Source organism: Equus quagga, chromosome 13, assembly GCF_021613505.1.
Source record: "Equus quagga isolate Etosha38 chromosome 13, UCLA_HA_Equagga_1.0, whole genome shotgun sequence".
NCBI classification, from domain to species: domain Eukaryota; kingdom Metazoa; phylum Chordata; class Mammalia; order Perissodactyla; family Equidae; genus Equus; species Equus quagga.
In genome coordinates this window covers 62,766,579-62,788,052 of record NC_060279.1, presented here as the reverse complement: position 1 = coordinate 62,788,052, position 21,474 = coordinate 62,766,579, and the positions used below count along the sequence as shown (strand labels likewise).

Genomic DNA, 21,474 nt, shown 5'->3' with positions numbered 1-21,474 from the left:
GCTACCACAAGACCTAGAATGGGTACTTCTAAGGATTAATGAAATGATGGCTGTAAAATACGTAGCACCATTTCTTTCAAATAGGAAGCATTCAATAAATGGTACCTATTAACAACTCACCTGGCTGTGCTTTGTTTAGCCGTTAATCCCTCCTCCTTGATGTGCCACTCTTTAGTCTTAGCCAAGCTCTGAAAATTGAAAAAGACAAACTGACTCCCATCAACTAAGAAGGCTATTTATTGAAATAATACAATGATGTTACAAGGATGCATTTCACGTGGCCTAGAAAGCTGGGGGTTAATAAATGCATGGTGCATAGTTGCTGGGACAAGAGAATCCTTTGCTTTATCAGCCACACATACATCCTGGGCTCCCTATCAATGAGGATACACTGAAATTCAGAGGTTGATTGGATCTAGGCCAGGCTCCACACATAAACCAGCAGTCTCCTTTGGGTCTTCTGGAACTAAGTCTTTATAAACTTCCATAACAGTAGGGTAGCACTCACTTGGTCACAATTCATGCCATTCTTGCAAAGAGTTCACTATTGGGATCCCCAAACAATCAGCATCAAAATGAGTTCCTGATAGGCATCCTAGCCAACCAGTAGAGGAGGGATGGAGTAGAATTACCCATTGTCAAACTATGTCATCAGACAACACAAGCATGACCTTGGCATTGTGTGTGTGCTGAGCATGGAACATCACCTAACAAGGTATTTTTGAATGGTTACTGTCTCGGAAGGGCAGATCTGCTATGGAGCACCCCATCCTGCTCCACATGATAGACTCATCGAGCCAGACATCCCACATCTTGGCCCCCTTGTACATTTCTCCTGCAAAGAATTATGAAGAATGTTTGGGAGCTGCCTCATGTTATCCAGGATGAGACAAGGATGATGGGTCTTGCTACCCGCCTTGCAAAGCAGCCAGTAGGGAAGGTTCACCATCAACACCACGGATATCACTCCTCCCCATGACCCATCATTAGGGTGGGAAGATCTGCTTATCTTAAGGGAAAAAGGCTCTTGTGTGAAAGGGGTCAGTGTCCACAGCTGCTTCCAAATTTATCTGCACTGTTGGTGCCAATGAGCCAACAAAGTTTCTAGAAATTCCTTTATGATAGCCCATAGGAGGCATTAGGGGACATTAAATATTGGAGTGGGCTACTGAAATTTAGCTCATGCTTTACTGATGGGAAAGCAGCACAGAGCTAAAAAAGTTAATTCTTTTATGGCAAAATATTTCCTTGGCACAGAAAATGAACCATTACATGCTGATTCTTTAAACTGATTTAAAGACAAATTTTATGGCAATGGATAATTGGATATATACTTCTCTACAGTAAAATGAATTTGGGGAAAAATTCTCCTCTTAGCTTTGTGTTGTTTTCCCATTGATTCATTATAGGAAGCTTGGGACAGTGCTCTTTCATGGGAGTGTCATAAAAAGCACAATAAGAGTATTTGATAGTTTTACGAAACCGATGCATGTTAACTGAAAGTGTAATTATGATACTTGGGAAAAGGAAAAAAGTTACCAGTAGTTCAACTATTTACAGCTTCTGTTAACATTTTGGTTTACAAGCTTCCAACAAGCTGCTTTCAGTAAGTCTGTGACAAATTTGCGTATGTTTGGGGGCCTCTTATGCTTTTATGAATTCCCAAAGTACCCAACTCATGAGTGCTCATTAAATGTTCATGAATCTGATTTATTTTAAAGCTCTCTGAATTCCAAAATACCTTTTTAGTGGCAAGACCATGGGGCCAAAGATCCAGGAGACCTGCATTCTCCACCCAGCTTTGCCATTATAAGCTGCATCACACTGTGCAAACCACTTCACATCTTTGGCTTTCAGTTTCTTCATCTGTACAATGAAGTGGTTGGATCAGTTGACCTAATTCTTCGGATGGTGAATTCCTAGAGGTGGAATTGGTTTCCATGGTGAATTTAATGTAAGAGCTGCAGCTGAATGCAGTTGTCAAGCAACTTTAAAAAGTGAATTTTGGTCACTACTGCAGGATTTTTATTTATTAAAAAAAGCCTGTAAATAAGAGTTACAAGTCAAACTGTTCAATGTTGGTGATCTCCTGCATACATATATTCAAAAGCTTTATAAAGTCCAATATAGAAGCATATAATTTCCAACTGGTTATATACGATATTTGTAGTTGTTTCTTACAAAAGTTTATAATCAGATCTGAGAATGTGGCTTTTATTTATTTAAAAAAGTCTACTAGCAGTTTTCTCCACACGCAACATACAAACACACACATAACTGAATACATTCTCAAGCTTTCTCTCATGTAAGAATCCTCTGATCCTGAACAATATTTTAGCTAAAGCTTTTTGCATATTCCTTAATTTCAGGGTTTCTAGAGTTTATTTCGTGTATGAATTCTCTGGTGTTTAGTAAGAGCTGAGCTTCGACTGAAGTTTTTTCCACATTCTTTACAAGCGTAGGGTTTTTCTCCAGTATGAATTCTCTGATGATCGTGCAGATTGGTTTTCTTTCGGAAGGCTCGCCCACATTCATTACATTCATAGGGTTTTTCTCCAGTATGAGTTCTCTCATGCTGAATGAGGGATGAACTCTGACTGAAGGCTTTCCCACAGTCAATACATTCATAGGGTTTCTCTCCAGTGTGGGTTCTCTCATGTTGAGTAAGTGATGAGCGTCGACTGAAGGCTTCTCCACATTCATTACATTCATAGGGTTTTTCTCCAGTATGAATTCTGTGATGCTCTATGAAACTTGTACTCCTTTTGAAAGCTTTTCCACATACATTACACTGATAGGGCTTCTCTCCAGGATGAGAAATAGGTTGTTGGTTAAAGTCCTGCTCACAATCATAGGGGTTCTCTCCAGTATGGATCCTCTGATGGTCAGTAAAGTCTGCAAGGTGACTGAAGTCTTCCCCACAGTCATTACAATGATAGGATTTCATTTCAGTGAGAGTGCTTTCATCTTGAGTAAGAGACGAGCTGTGCTTGAAATCTATACTGTAGTTATTGCTTTGGTAAGGTTTGCCTCTCTTATGAATCCTCATATGTTTATAAAGGGATGGGCTCTGACCAAAAGCCCTCCCACATATGCTACATTCAAAAGGTTTCTCTCCTGTATGAGTCCTTTCATGCTGGACAAGGGAAGAACATCGACTAAAGGCTTTCCCACATTCCTTACATTGGAAGGGTTTCTCTCCACTATGCGTGACCTCATGTTGAGTGAGGGATGTGCCATGCCTAAAAGACCTCCCACATAAATTACATCGATAGGGTTTTTCTCCAGTGTGAATTCTCTGGTGTTGAACAAGGGAGGAGCTGCGCTGGAAGGCTTTCCCACAGAGACTACACTGGTAGGGTTTCTCTCCAGTATGAGCATTCTCGTGCTGACCAAGGGATGAGCTATGCCGGAAGGCCTTCCCACACACGTTACATTCAAAGGGCTTTTCCCCAGTGTGAATTCTCTGATGCTCAGTAAGTTGTGTTTTCCAGAGGAAGGTTTTCCCACAGTCAGTACATTCATGGTGTTTCTTTCCAGGATAAATTCCCTGATCTGTACCACTTGGGAAAGCTCCCTCTCCTTTATGAGTTTTCTCATGTTTAGTAAGCGATGATCTATGAATAAAGGCTTTTCTACATTTATTACATTTATAAGGTTTCTTTTTTGCAAGGATATTATTCTGATTAGGTAAGTCAGAATTATGTCCCAAATTGCTTCCAAGTGTATCACATTCACTAGGCCTTGAAGGAATGTTCAATTGTGTAACCAGGTCTGTGTTCAATCTAGAGTTTTCACCAAATTTATTTTGCTCAAAGCTTTCCTCTGGTGTGATTTTCTTCTGGGTGGATGCATCTGGCCCCAGATGTCTCTTCCAGTTTTCCTGGTGCCTCTCTAACTGGCTACTAACATCCCAAGTGTCTTCTAACGTGGCACGTGAGAGATCATCAGTGCTATGGGATATTTCAGATGTGCTCTGCTGCAGATTTGGTGATTTGGCTTCAGGCCTGGTCTTCCAGTCTGAAAGAAATCCAAGGTGCAAAAATCCCCTATTCCCTCCCGTTGAAACAAAATGCTACAGTAGGAATGAGGAAATGAAAGATGTAAATTATACATGCCTCTGTTTTGAAATTAGTCCTATAGCTTGGGGAGAAGATCCAAAATGCAGGAAAGGAAAGCAAAGAGAGGTGATAGTGCAGATTGCAGAGCCAGAGTGTATGGAAGTCTAGAATGAAGACGCTCATCTAGGAGGGCTGCTTAGGGAGTAAGGGAATAAGTGAGCATGAGTGTGTTAGGCATAGATACAAACAGAATAGGATCATACTCCATCCTACAGGGTCCTCTCTGCTCTCTGTGCCCCCTGTGCATTTTACAAACAACAGAATCTATCTTCCTAATGCATCCATCTCATGATTTCTTTAAAGTGACCTCTGAGGCTCCAGATCTTCAAACCCTGCAGAGAAAATCTGCAGCCAGTGATCTAAGTGAAATGATTCTCTCACATACTTGGAGATCAAGGGCTATACTTCACAAACTGAAAACAAATTAATATTTCAGGAGGCAAATCATCCTTGCCCTTGAAATTGGGACTATGGTTTTAGTCTATGTGAGTTCTGGTTCTACACTACTCATCTCTCTTAATCAAAAAGATTTTAATCTGCCTAATAAATTGATCTCTAAACCTCTGTTTAACCTAATAGAGAATACTAATAGAGAATTAATTTATTTCTAGGTTCTAAGAATGGCAACCTTTAAAAACCAAGGGGAGGGAGGTTTCTGGGGTGATGGAAATGTTTCATATCGATCCCAGTTCGGGTTAGGCGGGTGACTGCGTTTGTCAAAACCAACTGGATAGTACATAAAAGAGTTGTCTATTTCATTGTATGTAATGTGTTCTTTAAAAAAAAAACCCAAACAAATATTGAACTGTAATTAGTGATATGCATGCTGATGTATGTAGGGGTTAAATGTACTTATGTCTGCAACTTACTTGGAAATGCATCAGAAAGTAAAATGGATTGATAGATGGAGAGATGAAGAAATATGTGATAAAGCAAATATAACAAAATGTTAACAACTATAGACTCTTGGTGGTACGTATATGGTGTTCACTGCATAATTTTTTCAACTTCTCATATGTTTGAAAATTTTCATAATAAAATGTTAGGAGGGAAAAAAACAGCAACTAAGGGGCCCTAAACCCCAAAATTCCTTACCCTGGAACAAGACTCAATTCTAAATTCCCAAGTACAGAGAATGCTTTGTATTTCTTTTAGAATACTTCTCAGTGGGACATTCAAGAAATGTTTGTTGAAATGAATGTGAGAAAGTTCTCCCCCAAGCCAGATTACCTAACAAGCGATTAAGTAATTTCTGACTGTCTTCTATATGCTCTGCAACACAGACAGAATATATAGAAATATAATAAATAAACTCTCTAGGAGCTTGAAATCTAACAACAGAAACAAGACTCAATCTTTTGACAACTGAAAAAAAAGCAAAACCAGCAGATGGTATATTATTAAATCTGAATTTGTGAGGTAGAGATGATATAAATGGTATTTGTGATCAGAGAAGGAAGAAATAAACATATTAGTGTATATTAGGTTTCATGGATTAGACAGACCTCGAACTCAAGGATAGATGGCTTTAAATAGGCAGAAAGTATTATCTAATGAGAGAAAGTATATGCTATTTACAGAGAACATTTAAAAGAAGTTCAACTTAAGTGGAGCTTATGTTAGGAAGAATAAAAGATAATACTGGAAGGTATGATGGAAATCTTTAAATCAAGGGAGTCTCTGTTTCCTACAATGTGGTACAGGTAGTAATAGCAAGGTTTTGTCAGAGGTGGGTGGTTTATGAAAATAAAGCAATAAAATCCAGTATGGTGCAACAAGTGATAAATAGATGAACAAAACGTGGTATATCCATACAATGAGATACTCCTTAGCAATACAAGGAATGAAGTCACACATCCTACAACATGAGTGAACCTTGAAAACATTATGCCAAGTCGAAGAAGCCAGTCACAAAGGGCTATGTATTATGTGATTCCATTTGTAGAAAACATCCAGAATAGGCAAATCCAGAGAGATAAAAAGTAGATTAATGGTTGCCAGGAGCTGGGGGTAATGGGGAATGGAAAGTGACAGCTGATGAGTATGGGATTTCTTTTAGGGGTGTTGAACATGTTCTGTAATTAGATAATAGTGATGGTTGCACAACCCTATATATCCGAACCACTGAACTGTACACTTTAAAAGGGTAAATTTTATGTTATGTGACTTCTCTCAATAAAGCTATGATTTAAAAAATCCAATATGGAGCATAAAAAGAAAAGATAGAGTAGCAATTTCAACTGGGAATTACAGTAATCTATGCCTGAGGCCTGGTTTAGGATGTCACCAGTGGGAGTTAAAAGGCAGGCAAATCTAAGATACTTCTCAAAGGAGGAAAATAACCAAGGTTGAAAGAAAAAGACTAAACTGACTGTGGTGTCTGGCCTGAGGGATTAGAAATCCACTGGTTTTTAATAGGCCGGGGAGAAACATGTAATGGGCAAACTAGCAAAACATGCTGGCTGGGGATGAAAGAGGATTAATTTAGATTTTATGTCTTTAAATAAGAACTGCATGAGACTCCCAAGTGAAGGTGTCCTGTGAGACGCAAAAAAAGTGACCAGGCTACAAGTAAGAACAATTTCTGAGTCTACAGCATAGAATAAAGAGCTGCAACCACAGAAGGCAGGCACCCTTTTAGGGAGGTAATATAGAAAGAAAGGGGAGGAAGCTGGAGAGAAGACTCCTTAAGGCAAATTTTCTTAAGGAGAAAAGCAAGAAAGGCCAAAGACCTAAAGCGAGGAAGCACTTAGCAAGTCAGAAGACCAGGAGAGGATGACGGTCCAGGAAGTGTGGAGGGAGGCAACGAATCAAAGCGGCATGAAGGCAGGATAGAAGAAAGATGGTATCATTTCCCAAACAGGTGTTATAGGAATGCAGTTGGGGAAAGAAGTCTGAAGGCAAGGTATGGAGGGAGGGAAAATCACGGCTGTGGGTATTTCCTACAAGTCTGAGGCCACCAACAGAGAAAGCAGCACAACAAAGCAAGGAGGAGACACAGAAGTTCAATTAATGTCTGAATGAGTGAGAAAAGGGATCTCTAAATAATGAAGGGAGACTGAGGACACCAGAGGAGAAAATAATCCAGCAAGCAGGGTTACAGGATAGGGAGAGAGAATGTAGGACAAAGGGCTACTTTTGGAAAGGAAAAAGGGGACCTTTCCCTCTAAGACCTACCAGCAGCAGGAGCAGCCGGCTGGAGAAGGGAGACACCAGAGGTGTCATCCAGAGATGCTCAGCCTCTTCTGCAAGTCTAGGAGCTCCCAGGCAGCAATTCAAAGGTGCCTCCCCTCCCTTGGCTGTGCCACTGTCTGCACTGATTATTACATGCTTGATTCTCACTCAGTTACCTGGACAGAAAGGCCTTTGGATTTCTCCCTCTGTTATCCATGGCTCTTCACCTTGCTCCAATTTGAAGATCACTTCTGGCTTGGAAACTTGATATCCTGCTCATGGGTAAATACACAATTTGGTTGTTTGTGCAAGTGGATAAAGAACCCTCCTACAAGTCAGTACTAGTCCCTGATCCTCAGGAACTCTGAAGGAAAATAAAGTTACAGCTTGAGGAGGCATGCAATCAAATGGCCTATTTCCAATTCTGCAAAAGAAAGACCTCTTATAGGCTCAGAAACCTATAAAGCTGGGTCCCCAAAAGGTGAACAAGCTCTGACTCTAAATACCCTGCTCACAGTCACCCAAACTATGAGCCCCACAACCTTAGCAAGTGAGAAAGGAAAGACGCACCAATATGCAAGACACTGAGAGGTGGTCCTTACCAAGAGAAACCAGGTGGCTGTAGTTCTCCAGCATCACATCCCTGTACAAGCGCCTCTGAGCAGGGTCCACGTAGTGCCATTCTTCCCAGGTGAAGTCCACAGCGACATCCTTGAATGTCACTGATTCCTGTAGGATCACATTCGTGCTCAAGTAGGGATCAACCCCACAAATGCTCCCCTGGCAATACTGGAAACATACTGTAGGGTCAATCAGAAGCAGCGATCACACGTTTTGATATCCTGAGGGGCCAATGTTGGGTTAAATACACCAGCTATTTACATAATTCGATGAAGAATCTAATGTGGCAGGCAGGAAAGTCATGAGGGGCAATACGTCTTGCAATCCTATATCCCTGCTTAGCTTTCTTCTTGTTTCCCTTAAAAGCCAAGCCTTTTTATACAACCACCAATTCCTCACTCTCTGTGTACTTCCTTTGTCACGAAATCCAAATACAATGAGGAGTAAAAAGTGACAGCCCACCTTCACCCCCATCACCAATCCCACCATAGTCCCTAGAAATAATCACTTTAACAATTTGGTGTATCCACTTAAGAGTTCCTTTTGCATGTTTCTCTCTCTCTCTCTCACACACAGTCTTGTTTTCTGAAATACCATATACGTTGTTTTACAATTGCTTTCTACATTTAACTATGTATCTTGGAGATCTTCCCACAGTGGTATATTTAATTTCACCTTATCCCTTTGAATTGCTTCCTAGCACTCCACAGTACAGTTGTATCAAAACATATCCATTACCTAAGACCAACAGCACCCCACTGTACTAAGAATAAGCTTCAGAGTCCCCCACCACTCACGGGCTCTAGCCATGCTGCCCTTACCGATCCCTGAACACATCGAGCTTGTTCCCACCGCAGGGCTTTATGCTTGGTACTCCCTCTCCCCCTAGGATCTCCACATGGTTGACAACTAGTTACTAGTTATTTAAGTCTCATCTCTAGCACTGCCTCCTCAGGAAAGTTGTCTGAGCATCCCCCTCTAATTTACTCTCCATCACATTATACTATGCTGTCTTTTTCTCCTAGCATAGGTATCTCTCACTGTCTAAATTCCTGCCCCCTGAACTCAGGAAGCAAACAGATTCAGATCAAAGTGCACTTGTACCTCTAACCATTATCTGAGATGGCTTACTTGTTAGCTTCTCTGTCTCCCTCACCGTGAGCTGCATGAGAACAGGGACTTGATCTATGTTGATCACAGTTACATGCCTAGTACCTAGAATGATGCCCAGCACACAGTGGAGCTTAAAAAATACTTGGTGAATGAATAAACGGACCAGTTCCTGTTAAGAGATATTTGCATTATTTCCAATATTTTGCTATTACAAACATTACGCAATACATATTCTTTGTGTAAATATGCTAGAATTTCTGTAGGTTAGCTAGCTAGAATCGGAATTGCTTGGTTAAAGGTCTTTTCACACTTCATATCCCACTCCCATCACTTCTTCCTCACCACCCCACTGAAACCAGGCTGCCTGAGGAACCCTATGTCTTTCAATTGTCAGTTCCGAGGTCTGCCTCAGTACGCCAGGAGATACCTGTCACCATGCCTTACTCGAAATATCTCCTTTGGTTAGATTTCTACCTCAAGAAGTGTATAATAAAGACAATTAGTACGAAAAGATGTTGAAAGCAGAGCTATGAGTTTGCCGGCGCAGTGAGGGAAGGTCACACGGAGGTTTCTGCCTAATTCCCCACCCTTCTCCCCACGTGCTTAGACAGAGCTGAACTTCTCTGTTTCCTGGGTAGTATCATTTTCTCCCTATTCTCGCACCAGTCTTTCCCTTGCTAATTCCATTTCACACTTCTGGTGTTGGTTAGCAGATCTTTGTGAAGTGCTCTGATTCCCCACTGGGGGGCCAATCCCATTTTACGTTCTTTCAGCCACTTAGCACACGCACAAGTATTCAAATAAACCTAATAGGAAATAGACTTATTTCCTAGTTAGATGGTGAGCATTAAGAGGGCAGGAAATATACATATTTTTTTAAACTCTAAAACACCAGTATCCAGCATGTGCCTGACCACCCTAAACATGTTTCCTGGGTTGAGCCACAAAGAGATGGCTGAGATCTGACTTTTAGAGAAGACAGGAGTGGCCCTATCTCCTCCTGAGGGAGAGGCATGACTGCTTCCACACACAACAATGGCTCCTCTGTATCACGTTCCTGCTCAACACTGCAGCTGTGTCCCCACAGGAACAGGAAAGGCTCGAAATGGGGCAGAGTCTTCTGACTGAGGTCATGAATCTGACTGTGCCAGGTAAGATAACACTAGATATTTATAAGGTGCCTGGCTTTACCATATGCACTGTGGCAAAATAAAAATGTAAATCAAAAACACTGCAATCCTGGGGCCGGGCCAGTGGCGCAGCGGTTAAGTGTGCACGTTCCGCTTCAGTGGCTGGGGTTCACCAGTTTGGATCCTGGGTGGGGTCGTGGCACCACTTGGCATGCCATGCTGTGGTAGGCGTCCCACATATAAAGTAGAGGAAGATGAGCACGGATGTTAGCTCAGGGCCAGTCTTCCTCAGCACAAAGAGGAGGATTTGCAGCAGATGTTAGCTCAGGGCTAATCTTCCTCAAAAAACAAAACAAAACAAACAACTGCAGTCCTTGACTAGGTTTCAGTTTATTTTAAAACATGTTATTTATTTGAGACGATACATAGTAAAGTGAGATGCTACAGACGTTCAGGGCAGGGAAGACTGGGAGAGGGAGAGAAGCTTCAAGGTAGGCTAGGCCCCGGGCCTTATGAGGTAAATACCAACTGGATGGGAGAAGAAAAAGTGGTACTCCAATCCAGGGATTGAGAAACTTGAGAAGGAAGGCTGGACTTGGGAAATGCATGGCCAGCAGGGAAAAAGGGTTTTGACCAAGGCCAACACTTTAAGTTAGGTTGTGAGAAGCAAACACCTTCTCTCTCTTGCCTACTGTCCTCTAAACATCCAGCCCCTTAGGTTTAGTAACAGATAGTCAGCGGGCAACCTGGATTCCTTTGCTTAACTGGTTCCCCATATTAACACATGGTCTCCTGACTTTATTCTGCTTCCCCGAGTAGGCTGCAGTAACAGTAAAGAATGTGTTGACCAGTAAACAAATGTCTAGTCCAAGCCACTCATCATCTCTTGCCTTGGCAGGGCAATAACTGGTCTCTGAGCTCCTACTCTTGGTCTCACCGACTCTTTTTCCCATGCACTATCAGAGTCACTTCTCTAAAACACAAATTTGATCATGCTTATAAACCTTTAATTTCTTCCCACTTTTCCCTGTTCCTACCAGCCTCACCCTAGTCCATGCCACCACCATCTCTTACCTGGACCACTGCTACAATCTCCTGACTTGTCTCTCCTTTTCCACTCATGTCCCATTCCCCAGTCTGTTGTCCATATAACAACTGGGGTGATCTTGCCACAACCTGTCAGATCAAGTCACTCCTTTGCTTAAAGCCTCCAATGGCATCCCAATTCATCCCAAGTAAAAGCCAAAGTCTTTCCAGTGGCCTACACAGCCCTTCACAGTCTGGCCCCCCACGATCTCCTGACTTCATCTTGAAACTCATCGCCAACCTACTGCTCCCTCCCCTTCACTCACGCTGCCCTCTTTAGGATTCCTGGAACATGCTACACATGCTTCTGCCTTGGAATCTTTGCTATGGCTGTTCCTTGACTTGGAAGCCTCTTCCTGCAGATACACATGTGGTTCCCCACTCACTTCCTTCAGTTCTTTGTTTCAATGCCACCTCATAACCACAACTTTCCCTGACTATCCTACATAAAAGAGCACCCCCACCCTTCACTGTCACGCTTTTTCCCTTTTTCATAGTGCTTTCCACCTGACATATATTTTTATTTGCTTACAGTCTGTATTCCACAGCAGAACTTAAACTCCACGAGAGCAGGAACACTACCTATTTTCCTTATAGTTGAATCTCCATTGCCCGGAACAGGACTGGCACATAGCAGGTGCTCCACAAATATTTAATAAATACTTTTCTTGGGATTAAATTTAGATTCCTTAGTGCGAGCTTCAGACCCCATCATAACTTAGTCCCTACCTTACTTCCACAGCCTCCGCTCTGGTTTCTCCTCCCCTCACACCCCATAATTCAGCATGCAGAAGAGTTATAGCTCCTTGAAACCAAAGGATCTCTTTCGCCTCTGCAAGTGCTGCTTCAAAATGCTTGGCTTCCCCTCTTCTGCCTAGCTAACACTTACTCTCTCACCAAGACTCAGTCAAGTTCCCTCCTCGGGGCCCCAGGTCTGGGCTAAGTGTCCTCTCATCCCCCCATGGCTCTCCACCCTGGGCCTCTCTCCAGCACAGCTCATAAGATACTACGTCACGGCCTGTCACCTGTCCTTCACTGTGCTCCTGGAGGGTCAAGACCTTGTCTCAGGCACCTTTCAATCTCCAAAGGCCAGAACCATTTTGGTACATAAAAGACAAGCAAGAGTTTGCAAGATTAAATAGGCAAAATGTACTCTGGGATCCTTGGTGTGCGTTAGCCACTCTGAGTCAGATCAACTTTAGGGGATTCCCAATGCAGCAGGTCATACCTCAGACTGCAATGAAACGATCTAGCAACATCTTGTAGACCCTGCTCACCCTTCTTCCAGATGTAACTGGATCTCATCATCAACTCCTTTTAAAAATTAACGAGTATCAAATGTTCCCCTTCCTCATGCTGACATAAAAAGTATGTTGGCCAAATAGTGGAGAGCAAAGCAAAGAACTAGAAAAAGCATATATTAAGCTGAGAAGACTCAATTTCACAGGCCCCTAAAAAACCCCACAACTAATAGGTGTGTAATATCCTCGGGTAAATCAGCAACCTCCTAGAGATCCACTTTTCTCATCTATCACATCAGTTCCCTGAACTGAAGAAATTTAAAAGAAACTGAAGAGTTTAAAGAGCAGAGGATGAAAGTGCACTTCCAAAAAGGACAACATGTGCAAATATACAGAGACACACTCCCCCACTTCTCCAACTCCACATATGCCAACTCCAGAGGAGGAGTCCATCCGCTCAAATTGTAACTCAGGAAACTCCGTAACTTTGAAACCTTGCAAAACTAAAAACCAGAGAATGGCAGCTAATGAGCAGAAATAGTGCAATTTATAAAAACTAGCCCCTCTAAGACCAAGTTAGTTTGCCCAATTAGAACACATTAAATTCAGCGGGATACAGTATGGCATTTTCACTCAAGTACCCAGTGCTCTCTCATACCAGACCAGTAATAGTTTGGTAAGCTGAAAGTTATAGCATACGGAACAACCAAGTACAAAGAGAAGAAACATTATTACTGTTGGCCTTTACATACACACATAGATACACTATTTAAGCTAATGGTTTCACCATGTACAATACCCCAACTGGAAACCTGGACCTCATCCTTGACTCTTCATTTTTCCTTTATGCCCTGGAATCACCAAGAGCCTCAAAAATGTCTCCCATATTCAGTCCCTCCCCTTCATCTCTCAAATCCAGCTCACATCCTCTTTTGCCAACAATGCCATTAAACCAGACAATAGCATTCTAGATCTTTGCTAATATGGTAGCCACTAGCCACCACGTGGCTACAGAGCACTGTGTGGCTAGTCCAAATTGGGATATGGAATAAGTGTAAAATATACACTGGATTTTAAAGACTTAATATGAAAGAAATGTAAAATACCTCATCGATAATTTTAAAATATTGGTTCATGCAGAAATCATATTTTGGCTATATTGGGTTAAATAATATGTATTACTGAAATTTAATTCACCTGTTTTTTCCTACATTGTGGCTACTAGAAAATTTAAAATTACACATGCAGTTTATATTTGTTTCGAGCTGCACTGTTCCAGATTGTTCTAGATCTCCAGCTCAGGCCATTCTCTCCAGGTTACTGAATCACCACTCTCTCAAACTTTGCTTCCTGACATACACCCCATGCTTCTACCACATGGACTCTTTGCCCTGACTACATCATTCTCTTTCAAGTCTCTTAGCCTTTGCACATCCTATTCTGACCACCAGGTACTTTCTTCCCTCAGCTCTACAGGAAAAATTCCTAGTCATCCTCCTGGAACCAGTTCAATGGTCCCTTTCCTTCTGAAGCTTTTCCAGATGCCTCATTTTCCCTCGCCCCCTTCAGCATTTGCTCCACATCTCCGTTTCAGAACTGCAGCTGTTTATTTACACCTTTCTCCCGTAAGAATTTCTTAAACTCTTTTTCATTTCAGTATCTCCAAAACCAAGCACATTGTGATTGTCCAGAATCATGCAGCCAATTTAGAAAAACTGCCCATGCGCGGAGGGCCCTGCCAAACGACTTTTAAAAGTTCCTCCGGTGATTCATTATAAAAAAGCAACAGCTAACATTCATGGAACACTCGCTGCCTGCCAGGCACTGACCTTGGTCATTTATATGCACTCTCTCAATAAATTTCCTCACTGAAGCCTTACTGCCACCCCACAGGAAGCAGGTACCTTTCCTTGACTGGTTCTGAAGCGTGACTCTCGTTCAGAGAGGGTCACACAGTGGGTGCCACCTGGCACAAAGCAGGCACTCCAAAAATGTCTGCTGAGTGAATGAATTACAGAGTCTGGGTAATGAAGGAAAACAAGGAGTTATTTCGAGGATTAAAAAAATTATACATCAGTGAATTAAATTCTTGGATTATAAAAAGGAGGGGTAAACAGAAAAATGATGGCATTAATAGCCAAATCTAAAAACTGGTTCCTCTTAAATACTGACCAAATAGAAAAAACTTCTGACAAATCTAGTGAAAAAACAAAAAAAATCAATTTAAATATAAAGTGATAAAGAAACCAGTAAAATACCCAGTAGTGCTAAGAAACGCAAAAAATACTAATGAAGTGAATAATTTTTAAGTTCTAAATCACCAACGTTGACATGAAAAGGTAGAAACCTTAATAATTGAGGAGAAAATAGAGAAAACTGTTCCCAAATCATCTTTTTTTATAAAAACTTTGGATCTAAATGTTTTATAGGCAAATTCTTTCAAAAGACAGAAAAAGATGAAAAGCAATCTGAATGTTTCTGAATGTTTCTACAAATTAAAGATAAGCATGACACTAAAACCTGTCAAGGATCTCTATTTCTCACTCTGAGAGCTATTTCACTTAAGAAGACAGATGTAAAGAATTTTCTTGAATTGTATTTTCAAAAAATTATTTATTGTAACCAACAGGATTTTATCTGGGTATTATTTGTTACAGTAAAAATTTTTAAAACAACCTACATGTCCTATGAGAAATGGTTAAATAAATTTTGGTATGTTCATGCAAAGCAATATAATACAGTCATTCAAAGTGATGTAAAAAAAGAAAAATCCCCATAAAAATTATATGAAATTGAAAATGTTATAACTGAAAATGTTTAAGAGAAAAAACATGCACAGGGAGAAAAGAAGAAAACTCACCGAAACAAACAGAGGTGCTGAAGAGGAGGCAGCAGAAGTGACTTTTTCTATTAAAAAGTCTGCATTATATTTTGCTCACATACTTTAATAAGATATATTTTAATAAAATAAAAGTAGAACAAGACATAGAAAAGTTAGGAAAAGAATTATATTTTTAAAGTAGGTCTTAGAGGTTTTGACATTCTAACATTGTCTTAAAGACAAAATTTCCTAAAACTGTTCAGTGAAAGTCACATTGTTTCATGCAATTGTTTTATTAGAAAATCAGGGCCGGCCTGGCGGCGCAGCGGTTAAGTGCGCACGTTCTGCTTCGGCGGCCCAGGGTTCACTGGTTTGGATCCCGGGTGTGGACATGGCACCGCTTGGCAAGCCATGCTGTGGCAGGCGTCCCACATAGAAAGTGGAGGAAGATGGGCACGGATGTTACCTCAGGGCCAATCTTCCTCAGAAAAAAGAGGAGGATTGGCAGCAGTTAGCTTAGGGCTAATCATCCTCAAAAAAAAAAAAAATCAGCATAACTGGAAAAATATAATTTTTGCTATGTGAGGAGCAGAAAACGTATAAAAAGTATAAAATTGCTGCTTGGAGTTAAGCAGTTATGAATGTTTGCTTATTCAACACCCGCTTACTATGTGTGTACCTTGGAGCAAAGGATGAAAGGAGTCAAGTGGCCCAGGACAGAGACAGACGGGTCAACAAGCCACTCCATACGACACAAGAGCAGTACTATGACAGGAGTGCACAGGTGCTATGGGAACGCCCTGAAGGGGCACGTGACCTTATCTCAGGGAAGGAGTGTTTGATCTGGGGCTTAAAGACCAGCTCCAGTCAGCTCAAGAAGAGGCTGAGAAAGGGGACCGGACAAAGGGAGCTGGAACATCCTTGACCTCAAACATCATGACCTGGTTCAAAAAGAGGCTTGTCTTCCCCTGGGAGCCCCGGAGCATCATGTCTGAGTTTGGGTGACATTAGCCAGCTTTGGCGAGTTTGTTCATCCTGATGGTCTAACCACAAAGCTCTTGGAATCTGGAGTCAATAGAGATCAGGCCCTGGTCCCTCTGCATTTCCTCCCCTTCAAGGTAAAACACCAAGAAACCAGGTCTCCATATACAGATTTTTTCTCACAAAACTTTCCCTATTTCTTACTGTTCTAGGGGCTTCAACTTTAAGAGTGACAAATACCTTTTTTTATTCCTAACTAAAAATGTAGTACACATATAATGAACAAAAGGCGAACAAGGATACATAGTGTTTACCTAGATATAGCAACTAACAATCCCACAGATCCTAAGGATTTTCAGGGTATCCCCCCCACCCATCTGTGCTCCCAGTCCCTCCCACTTGGAGCCACTTCAGGTATTTGTTAGCCAAGCTCAGTGGGAAGGTCCCACTCATCAAACACCTCTCCAAAGGAGCTCTGACTTTCAAACTCTTGCTCCTACACTTCATAATTCGCAGCAATCTTTAAAACTAAGAAGAATTGTTCTAGTTCCCTGCTCAAAAACATTGATTCATGCTACAATAACCTCCTCACTGCTCCCTGATCACACGTCCCGCTGTTCCCTCTATCCAGAGTGCTCTTCCCCAGACCTGTCTCCCCTCACCTCCTTCAAGTCTGCTCAGTCATCACCATCTCAACAAGGATAAGGCTTACCCTGACCACCCTACTTAAAATCACACCCCTACTGTAAGCCCCCACATTCCTTCTTACCTTTCTGTACCTTTTATTTTTTTTCTGAGCTACTGTCACCTTCTAGATTATCATATAATTTACTTACTGAATTTTTCTGTCTTCTCCTTCTGGGATGTAAGCTCCATGAAAGCAGAGACCTTTATAAATTCACTAATGTATCCCAACCACCTAAAAAAGTGTCTTAACAGATCACAGGCATTCAATGACTATCTGCTAAATGAATAGATGAATGAATGAACGAAGGGATTACCAAGGCCAAAAAGAAAAAACTCCCTTCTATTCCCATCCAACCATTGCCCACAGCCCACATCCACTGTCACAAAGCAACAGTTTCATGAATATGCGCCCTATCTTCTTGCCTCCCAACTCCCCTGACCCCCAGTCTATCAGGTCTAACCCCACTCCCTTCATTTTCACCTGCTTAGACTCTGCTCCTATTCAAAGGCGACATGTCCACTGACTCTCTCCCACAGGCAGAATCTCCCCTCCGCTCTGTACTCAGCCTCTGGACCTCTGCAACACCACCTGACACCACCTCTCTTGCGTTATACTTTTGCAAGAGGCTGTCTTCCTCCACTAAATTAACTTCCTGGGCAAGCAGTCACATGTTTCAGTTACCCATCTTTTGCACTCTCCCCGAGAGCCATGCTCAGAGAAGGGGAACCACTGACAAAGGGAAATTTCTGCCTAAAAAGCCCTTGTTGTGGGGCTGGCCCCGTGGCCGAGTGGTTAAGTTCGCGTACTCCGCTGCAGGTGGCCCAGTGTTTCGTTGGTTCGAATCCTGGGTGCGGACATGGCACTGCTCATCACACCACGCTGAGGCAGCGTCCCACATGCCACAACTGGAAGGACCCACAGCTAAAAATACACAACTGTGTACTGGGGGACTTTGGGGAGAAAAAAGGAAAAAATAAAATCTTTAAAAAAAAAAAAAAAAAAAAGCCCTTGTTGTAAGGTTAGTGTTCTGTTCCATCCTTTGTCCCTGGTCATCCTCTGCCGCCTGAGTTAGGTAACCCAAGCGGAGTGTCAGGTCATTCCTGAGAATAGAACTGACCCAGAGGGCTTGGGGAACACAGCTTTAAAAGTGAAGTTTAAAGCAGTCCCTAAAATTCACTGTTCAGAACACAAATCCACTTCCACAGCCCCTGCAGAAAGGATTATCAACCCCATGAGGTGCTAAGTGTGTTAAATCTTCCTAATTCTCAAGCCTACTGAGGAAACACTTTGTATGGAGACGTGCTGACAACAGTGATTTGCTCTGGGCCTCCTCAAACCAACTAACTGTCTGGTTCCATTATTACTTGTCCTATTCCTTAAGGCTCAGCCCTGTTAAACAAAAACGTGCAACAAGAAGCAAAAAAGCATAAAGGCATTATATACTGCGTGTGTTTAACTTACCGTAAACTGCTTTTAAAGGACATTATAGTGGGTATTTTTATCTGAATTGATCTTGATAGTCTCACACACCTATCTAGAATCTATGATTTTTCCTTAATTCTAAAGACAGTATAGATTAAACTACCAACTGGATCCTGTTATATTTTCACCGATATACTCTGTGTAAGTCAATGGATAATCTCAGAGTCGTGATGGTTCTAGAAAATGCCTCCTTCCTCACAAGAACAAATGAGTTCACAGATCATCTTCATATTAATTAAGCTGAGGGCTGGATTTCTGGGGATGTGCACTGTTAAAGCAGAAAAAGACATGAAAAGCAAAGGACAAGTACCCCCTGGTTTTTTTTCTCCTTGTCCAAGAAAGCTTATCTCCAGCCTCTTCCTAGCCAAGTCCTGACCAGTCTTCTTTGGCCCCTTAAGGTCTCTCTATGGCCCTTGGGTCAGAAGCTGGGGCTCCTCTCTCCCTCACTTACTGCCAGTCACTTCTTCCTCTACAGTTTTCTCTCCTGTCACCCCACCCTACCCATTCCTTGACGGAGTTCAAGGAATTAGCTTGGCACTCAGGATTCTCAATATTGACACTTTCCAATACATCCACCTCTAACTCCTCCCACAAGACCACATCGCCCTCGCCCAAGCCCCTCCTCCCCACAGTGAGGCCCCCCCCCCCCCCCCCCCCCTGGGGGCCCCCCCCCCCCCCCCATTTTGGGAAGCCCGCTCCCTCCAGCTCTGGACACCTTGGATTTCGCAAGGCTAGGAGGCTCCAGGGGGGGCCGCCCAGCCAGGAAAGGGAGTCTCTCAAGCGGAGAACAATGACTTCTCCAGACACGCCCCGGGGGCCTCACTGGATGGGTCGCCCCGGGTTAGTCAGGAACGGGCTGCTCACCTGGGACGCGGCTGTTGGAGGCCTCGGGGCCATTCCTGCCCCACCAGGGCTCGGCTCCCAGACTGGGGCTGGGGAGAGAAGACAGGGCCCACTCTCAGGGCTGCAACCGCCGATCCCACCCCGTCCCGCCCCTTAGCCACTTCCCCAGTGAAGAGGGGTGGGGAGCTGAGCGAGCCCCGCCTGTGCCTGCCGCTCCCCCTCCCCCAAATTAATGCTCGCCGTGCCCCGGACACTCTCCTCTGGCCACGCCCAGTCCCACCCGCAGAATGGTGGGCGCGGCCCCGCGGACACACGCCAAACCCGTGAGAGGTGCCGTCCGGACCCGCGCACTCGGAATCACCGCCTCCCGAGGGCTCTGGATTTCGCGACCTCGGGCCCACCCAGGGCTCGGGCCAGCTCCTCCCGCTCCCGCTGCAGGTTCAGTCCTCTCCAATTCTGATGTGCGAAGGAGCGGCCCAAAGCGGCCCCAGCCGCAGCGGGACCGGACAATGGCCGCAGCGACGGGACAGAGCCGGAAGTGCGCCTGCGCTCGTGGAGCCTCGCTCCCGCAACCCCGTGGGCCGCGGCTGGCGCGCGGACTACACTTCCCAGAGGCCCCCGCGCGAGGGTCCCGCCGAGGCAGCCTGGGAGGATGCCGCCCCTGCCTCAGGGCCCTACGCTGGGGAGCTCCGTGATGGCCGAGCGAGTGTGAGACTGGGGCTTGAGTATTCGTGCATTCACTTATTCCAGTAATAGTCACTGAGTGTGTCCTCTGTGCCAGGGGCATGTTGCTAGGGGCGAGATACAGCGTTAGATCTGGCAGGAAAGACTCTGCTTTCGAGGAGCGAGCGTGCACTCCTGTGGCCCGAGGTCAACAATAAAAACATATAACAAAGTAATTTTAGGTACTGACTTTAGCTACAGGAATAAAACAGTGAAGGGAGTGGGGCAACGTTGCATCTTCATCACAAGATGCTATTTCTCTTGCCTCTTCTGTGCCATCTTCACCCATGGGTCACTACCAAAGGTTGGGATCCTGACTCCCCCAGTCCATACCTACTACAACAAAGACACTTGATGAGATATTTAATGATACTAAAGGAGAAGAAAAAGAAGCTTCAGATAAATCCGTGGCCTCCAGTGTGCAGAAGCAGACGGTGCTACGACCACGTTATTTCATTTCTTGGTATATCATTGCTCAGGATTTTGTGCTTGGGACAAGCTATAAATGATGGAAAATTTCAACACAAAGATAATGAAAGCCAGGTACAACTACTGTATTAGATTTGTGTGTCTTATATATCACAAATAATCTCAATCTCCTAGGCTTAGACTTGATTTCTTAAGATTAGAGTATCACATATTCACATGGTAGAAAACGATTGCAACAAAATGTTCCTTATGTTACATAGCTCTACCAAGGGGATGGATGTTTAAAAATTAATGCTTTCTATTACTGCGCATGAATATAATGCTCTGGAATTAGCAGAAAGTGTAATTCATAAGTATGAGGAGGCCTCTCTGAGGCAGTGACCTAGTAGTTGAGAGACTAAAGGAGGCAACTGCAGGAACATGAGGGAGAAAAGAATTCCAGGCTGAAGGCACTGAGGATGTAAAAGCCCTGAGGTGGAAACAAGCTTGATGTGTTTTAGAAACAGGTGCCTAATGAAGCTACAGCAGAGTGAGCGGAGTAGAGGTAAGATAGGCGGGCTGGGGTGGTTTGATGGAGCAAGGTTTTGGAGGCAGTGATAAGGAGTGTGGATTTCACTTTGAGTGTGATGGGAGCCACTGGATTAGCAGCAGCAATGGGGTCACTTATTATTACTATGATGGGATAAGAAGCTTTTCCTGTTGTCCCAGAATTGGTAACCAGTTCTCAGAGCTGAGGATCAAGTTCTGCATCCCAAAGAGAGACAAAACATTTGGGGCTAGATGCCTTCACGTCTTGCAAAGGGGTAGGCTGGGTGTTGAATTTGTCCTGCTACTATCAACCATTGCCTCAATGCTGCCCCTCTTTCCTAGGCTCTATAAGGAGACTAGGATGGGAAAGAAAAGGAAGAATTCCCTAGAATAGCAAGCCCTCCACATGGTGGGGAATGCAATGTCTACCCCCCCACCCCCCACCATGAATGTGAGAAAGACAAGCCCTCAAACACTGAGAGCACCCAGGAGA

At 43.4% G+C, this 21,474-nt stretch overlaps 1 protein-coding gene across 5 annotated transcripts; it reads right to left on the bottom strand.

Moving 5' to 3' along the window:
* Positions 1-220: 220 nt before the first annotated feature.
* Positions 221-19,851, bottom strand: ZFP90 (ZFP90 zinc finger protein). 5 transcript variants are annotated; one of them, XM_046682945.1, is made up of 5 exons: positions 19,582-19,851; positions 19,323-19,390; positions 7,898-8,024; positions 7,472-7,567; positions 221-4,020 (listed from the first exon to the last, which is right to left on the bottom strand). In XM_046682945.1, exons 2-5 carry the CDS (start codon positions 19,353-19,355, stop codon positions 2,375-2,377), a joined length of 1,902 nt encoding a protein of 633 aa, XP_046538901.1. In that variant the 5' UTR covers positions 19,356-19,390; positions 19,582-19,851; the 3' UTR covers positions 221-2,374. The 5 variants fall into 5 exon arrangements, with proteins under 5 accessions (XP_046538901.1, XP_046538903.1, XP_046538902.1 ...); XM_046682947.1 differs by having other exon boundaries at positions 19,623-19,851; XM_046682946.1 differs by having other exon boundaries at positions 19,645-19,851.
* Positions 19,852-21,474: the final 1,623 nt, after the last annotated feature.